The sequence below is a fragment of the Musa acuminata genome, chromosome BXJ1-10 (genome assembly GCF_036884655.1).
Source record: "Musa acuminata AAA Group cultivar baxijiao chromosome BXJ1-10, Cavendish_Baxijiao_AAA, whole genome shotgun sequence".
Classification (NCBI taxonomy): domain Eukaryota; kingdom Viridiplantae; phylum Streptophyta; class Magnoliopsida; order Zingiberales; family Musaceae; genus Musa; species Musa acuminata.
This window is the reverse complement of record NC_088336.1, coordinates 17,284,656-17,291,163: the sequence shown is the minus strand read 5'-3', so window position 1 is coordinate 17,291,163 and position 6,508 is coordinate 17,284,656. Positions and strand designations below refer to the sequence as shown.

General features: G+C 48.1%; 2 protein-coding genes across 2 annotated transcripts; both read right to left on the bottom strand.

Annotated features, from left to right (window-relative positions):
* On the bottom strand, positions 1-1,980 carry LOC135595264 (protein BYPASS1-LIKE-like). Its single transcript, XM_065085956.1, has one exon. It carries the CDS (start codon positions 1,516-1,518, stop codon positions 286-288), a length of 1,233 nt encoding a protein of 410 aa, XP_064942028.1. The 5' UTR covers positions 1,519-1,980; the 3' UTR covers positions 1-285.
* LOC135595265 (uncharacterized) lies at positions 1,789-2,694 on the bottom strand. The gene is made up of 2 exons (XM_065085957.1): positions 1,901-2,694; positions 1,789-1,804 (listed from the first exon to the last, which is right to left on the bottom strand). The coding sequence occupies exon 1, from the start codon at positions 2,601-2,603 to the stop codon at positions 1,998-2,000; it is 606 nt and encodes a 201-aa protein (XP_064942029.1). The 5' UTR covers positions 2,604-2,694; the 3' UTR covers positions 1,789-1,804; positions 1,901-1,997.
* Between the last annotated feature and the right edge of the window lie 3,814 nt (positions 2,695-6,508).

Sequence of the window (6,508 nt, the reverse complement as noted above, 5' to 3'; positions counted from 1 at the left end):
TTACCAAAGAAACATGCCAAAGAAGAAGCAAAGGAAGATGAAATTTGCAGGAAACGAGTACAGTATATATAAAATTGTTGGAGAAGAACACTGGAAAGGAAGCTGCTTTCCTCCCTGCGTCTCTGCACAACCCGTGATCAAACCCAAGTGCGAGAGCAACATTAATTGCTTCATCTTACTAGTCCAAGAAGGCGTTTGATTCATCATCGCCTTCTTCCCATAGACAGCCTCGCCCAAAACCAAATGCAGATGCACACACCTGCGGCGCACATAGGTTGACATGATTCACTCGGGGTCGTGTGACCTGCTCAGGCATTCCAAGCCTTCGGTTCTGCTCCTCATGATCCTGAGGAAGACCTCCCTCACCTGTCGCTCCAACGGGTCCAGTCCCTCCTTCAAGACATTGCAAACAGCCGCCAACTCCTCTACCGCTTGCCTCAGCTCCATCTCCTTCTCCTCCGTCAATGGGAACTCGACGAGGTCCAACAACTCCGACAAGTGGCGGCTGCACTTCTCGACCTGGTGGATCTCCCTTAGCAGCCCGCACGAGTTCTTCCTGTCCTTTTTCTTCGATTCCTCAAAGATACGTTCTTGGAGTGACGTGATCGACGCGGCCCAGAGGAAGGTCCGAGGGACCGAGAAATGGGTCTGCAGGCCACGGTCCTGGCACGGGATCGCTGCCACGAGTGCCCACATCACGAAGAAGAGCACGGAGCCCATAGTGTACACGGGGACGGCCAGGCCGTTGGTCGCGGCGACCTCGTTGCCCCGTGGCGCAGCGAGGTTGTTCCCGATTGCCTGGAGTTGCCGTGCGGCGGACCATGACCGGGAGACGCTCCAGGATAGGGAACGGAAGTTCCCCAACGAGGCTGCGGCGCCACCACTACCGCCACGCCGGTGGTGGGGCGGCTCCTTGCCAGCGCGGCCGAAAGAGCGATTGCGGTGGCTGAGGGCAGGCCCTCCGGCGGCCTCCTTCTCGTCGAGCATGAGGATGGTGAGGTCGGTGAGGGCCCTGCGGGCGCGACGCAGATGGCCCTCGCCGAGGGGCCGGCCGCCGCCGAGGGCCGCGAGCGCGATCTCAAGGTGCTGGCGCCACTGGCGCAGCTGGTCGACGCCGTCGCGGACGGCATTACAGACGTCAAGGGCCTTGACGGCGCGGTCGAAGAAGTCGGACAAGAAACGGTCGAGGGGGCGCCGAGAGAGCATCATCTCCTGGCCCTTGCCGCAGCCAAAGAGGATGCCCCGGAACTCCTCCTGACAGATGAGAAAACTGTCGAGCAGCTTGCGGACCCAAGCGAGGGAGAGAAACTCATCGGCCGTCGAAGACGAGGAGGCGGAAGCGAGGTCGAGGAAGAGGTCGGCGACGTGCTTCTGGAAGGCCTCAACCCCGAGGTCACCGGAGGAAGAGTCATGTTGTTGGCTGTCGACGGCGTGGACCTGGTCACGGCGGATGCTCAGGATGGACCGGCCGATGGAGGCGAAAGGGATAGAAGAGCCCTGGTAGTCCGTGGCCGGCATGATCACATGACCCAACGACGATTCTTCTTACAGAACTCGGGATCGGAGAAGGAACGGAGCAAGCCAGATGGAACTTCGAGCAAGCCGGATTTGTGGATCTGCAAGATGCCCTAAGAAAGGGGGAACCGATAGGGATGGGAAAGGCAATGATGGCGACCCCTCCTCCATGGAAATAATTGAGTGAGCGAGAGTGAGAAGGTGCTTATTATGCGTGCTCCAGCGAGAGAGGTAAAAAACCGGACGGTGACCGGTCTAATCTCGGTTGGGCTCGTTCGATTGTCTCGCGCTGCGATGAGTCGGACCGGATAATGCATTCTTTACTAGACCAGATCACCATGCTAAATCAAACAATTTCTACATAAACACTTGACATGTCTACAACCAAGCATGCTAAGTAGCATGGGTCAACTACTGTGGGCCACTGGCAGCAACAGGAGAAGGATGGGATGCGCTGCGGCAGCGGAAGCTTTGGGAAGCTTTCAGAAGCAGAGGAGGACGACGGAGGCGGAGACCATAACGCCGAAGGTGCACATGAGGAAGCCGAAATGCATGGCCCAGCTGCGCTTGAACTTGCCGAGGTAGCTGTCCGGCGGCTCCTGGTAATGGATCTCGAAGTCGCGCGGCAGCACGGGCGGGGGATCGGCGCCCGCGGCGACGGCGGAGTAGGAGGAGAAGCGCATCTTGAGGAGCTTGAGGCGATCGGTGGCGAGGGCGAGGGTGAGCTTGTGGCAGCGGCGCTGGTACTTGAAGCCGTTGATGCAGCGGAGGGTCTGGGCGACGGCGACGTAGAAGGCCAGGTGGCCGAGGGAGAGGAGGCCGATGGGGGCCCAGCAGTGGCGGCACTGGAGGCGTTCGGGTGGAGACCCCAGCTGGGCGGCGAGCACCACCGCCAGGAAAAGGAAGAAGAGCTGGAAGAGGCGCCACATCTCCTTCTTCTGCTCGTCCACCTCCCGCTTCTTCTCCAGGATCTTCTCGAAGTGGAGCTGGATGATGGTGTTCAGCGCCTGGATCGCCGCCTCGAGTCCGACCGACCCATCCGCCGCCTCCCCACCACCGCCGTACCCCAACCCCGTCTCCTCCGCCATAGCTCGCTGATCCGTCCTCCCTTCTCTTCTCCCGTTGCTTTACAGATAAGAGGGGCAGTAAGGTTTGGCAGGCGGAGAGAGAGAGAGAGAGAGAGGTCTCAGTAGAAGTGGCAGCGAGGTGATGGGATTCAATAACTCAACTAGCCGTTAGCTTTGGTAGAATGTGCAGCAAGGGATTATTTTAATTTCGGATTGCTGCTGGGGGTTGACGGAGCCACATGATCCGGATCCGAAAGTTTCGGGGACAAATTCCAATTTTAATGCTCCATAGCTTTATCCAATCAGATAAAGATCATAAACTTATCGGATTCAGATCCAAATCCACATGTGCCCGATCCGAACCTGCCCCCATTCACCGCCAGCTAGGAATTGCTGAGCACCTGTGCATATAGTGTATAGCACCTATGCATATAGTGTCTCGTTGTCACGTGGGAACCACTACGGTTTCTGTCATGACGTCCGTTGGATCAAGTTCCAAGGGTTAGATCTACTAACCTCATACTTGGAGATTCGGAAACGTAGGGCCGCGCAATAAAAGCAGGAGCACGTGAGCGCGCTCAGAATCTGTCTTCCAGTGATATCGTGTAGTCTTTCATTACGCTCAGGTCCCCAAAACCCTATGTGGGTTCAAATTGATTGGTCTTCTAGATTCGCATGATAATCTAATTGACTTATTTAAGATTTGTATCTCTTTGAATGGACAGAGCGATTTCGGAGTATGAAAAGCTATCATCTGAATGGAAAGCTCTTGTTCGATCACTCCATTACTATCCACTCGAATGCTTGTGCACCTCAGCCATGTGGCTTCGTCACCTTTACCTCCTGTCCAACTTTGCTCTCACAGCCCATGACATGCAGGAGGTCATCCAACCCCTCTTAGCCTTCATTGTCTCTCTCATGAGAACCCCAACACCCCCACCTTATACGTCGACAGAAGGGGGGACGATGCCTTCAACTACCAATGGGATCTTCAGTTCTTCATATAGTGGGATGGTGATGGGATCATCCCCAACAATAGGGAGTCTGTTAAGAGAATTAAACTTAATTAAAAGAGAAAAGACCACTATAAAGAAAGAGATTATGAAAATAATAAACTACTAGTAAATTAGTTAGGTTACGTATAATTAAAATATATAAATAAAATCTTAACAATTGAGTCTTGTAACTCTCATAAGAAAAATGTAGAGACTTACCTATAATTAATAATAACGATAGAGAGAGACTATGATGACTCTTAAGATGATGTCATTCTTACGATGAGCTAAATAGATTCCTTGAAGGACATGAGTATTATGTTGAATCTCAGATTTTGATAATGAAATTAATTGATAAATTGTTTGATCTAATTTATATGTTGAGATAAGTGTGCAAGATTAACTACGATAGTAGTAAGGCATAAAGCAGATATTGGGCCGGAGTCAAAGATCGGACGATACGTCGAAGATTCGAACGATGTTTTGGAAGTTTGCTGGAAGCTCGACGAGAGTTCGTCGGGAACTCATCGAGAGTTCGTTGAGAGTTCGCTGAGAGTTCATTAGGAGTTCATCGAAAGTTTGCCGAGAGAACAATTGACATACCGAACAGAAATTACTTAGTTAAATGTCTTAACTATCGTAGTTAGACTATAGGTTGAGTTAGGATTGAGAGGTAATCCCACTAATTTAGTTAGGGGCCAATTGGGCCCTTAACAGGGCTGAATTGGGCCGGTTGAACAGCCTATTCAGCACCTAAAGTCACGGTTGACGGTAGCACCGCTTGGGACTCAGTCTCCCAAGTGGTCTAGGCGATGGTACCGTCGGAAGTTAATGCTGCCATGCGATGGTACCGCCCTGTTAGGTGGTGGTATCGCTAGAGCTCGGTCTCCGAGCTCTATCAAGCGGTGGTACCACCCAGATTGAGCGATGGTACCGCTCAATATCAATTCGCAAATGGTAGTACCACCCAATAATGACGGTGGTACCACCAGTACCCCGAAATATGAGGATGTGACACTTTTTGGCTCTAATTTCGATGTCATTGAGGCCTATAAATACCCCCCTCTTTTCTGCATGAAAAAAAATAAAAAGTGCAATCAAAGTATAAAAAAAACTCTAAGTGTTGGGGTGTTAAAAGTGTTGTAAAAGTGAGAAGAATCCTCCTCCCTCTCTTTAGCTTTGTAATCATCCAAGAAGACTGGTATGAGGCTTGTAAGGGTTACCTCCTAAACTTGTAAAAAGGAGAAAGTGCTGTAAAGAGGTGGTTGATCTTCTCCTATTGAAGGAAGACTATTAGTGAACATCGGTGACCTTGATGGAGGAGTAATCAGAAGTGGATGTAGGTCACAATGACCGAACCACTATAAATTTCGGTGTGTTTATTCCTTATTACTTAATATCTTTACTCCATTCAACTTTACTACATTACAAACTATCCAATTTCCTCTTTTCTATGTCCCTCTTGAGTAACCTATGACCGAGATTATTTAGGGTCTATGTTTAAAGGTGAATCGGTCTTATTATCATGATCTCATCATGATCTGATTCTCATTGCACAGATCCATGGACATCACAATATATATGTGTATATATGCAACAACTAATATAAAGTGATAAAATACCAGATAAGATAATGAGTAAAAAGAATGCGTATAATATCACACGTGTCATCACTCACGAGATTGGCTTATATGGCACCTATAACTAGCACCAATAAAATCCAATGAGAGATTATTGGATAGAGACCCACTAATCTAAGAGGCTTGGGTAGTTGGATGAAGGTTTAGTACCCAATATGGTAGAATCCATTATGGTTAAGTTGATATGAGGTCTTTATAAATAGGAAGGAACTGAAAGGGCCATAGGCTAGGCATTTTAGCTGCCACCTCCTATTCTTATCTTTCCCTCTTCTCCTCATATTATAGCTCCTATTTGAGGCATGCAGACAATAAAAAGGGGCAATCCCTTCTTGATTGCGTGGTGCGAGCGAGAAAGAGATTTGGGCAATGATTTGAGGAGCGTCTTCGTAGCCCTTACTGTGTAGATCACCACTAGAGAGAAGGACAGTTGACTTTCTTCATCCATTTTTCATAGATTTGTATATTTTTTAGGGATATATGATCTCCCTAGGTTATACAATCTCCTATGTACGCATAGTTTTTTAGTTTTACAAGTTTTTGCGCACCAACTTTTGCACGACGATGAAACCTTATTTTCTATGGGAAATATATGATTTTTATTTCTGTTCTTCTGCTGCGCATGTGATGTTGCCCCTGATTTCCCAACAATAATACTCACAAGTTTCCTTGGGGTATCGTATGAACTTTTACTGTTCCGTCTTAGATTCCAAGTTGTCGAGGTTGTATCTCCTAACATGGGTAGGGCAACCTCAAATATTAACAACCTCAAGATCATGCTTCTTCCCTTTACATATCTCATATGGTGTAAATATTATCGACTTAGTTAGAACTCTGTTCAGAAAGTAAACTATGGACTCTAGGGCAAATCCCCAAAATGAGCCAAGTACCTCGACAAAACTTATCATAGATCATACCATATCTAACAATATGCAATTCATCTTTTCTGATACACTATTGAGCTAAGGTGTATAAGGAGGGGCCCATTGGGACAGGATCCCATAGTCTTTAAGGAATTGGGTGAACTTTGTACTAAGTACTCACCTCCTTAATCTATTTAAAAAGTCATGATACTCTTTCTAGTCTGGTTTTCTACCTTATTCTTATATTCTCTGAATTTCTCGAAGGCCTCGGACTTATACTTCATTAAGCACGCATGTCCATATTGCTAGTCATAAGTGCCCTACAAGCCAATCACGTGAGTGATGACACGTGTGACATGACACATTGTCTTTTCACTTATTATTATTATGACATTTTCTCACTTTATATTGCTTGTTATATATATATATAT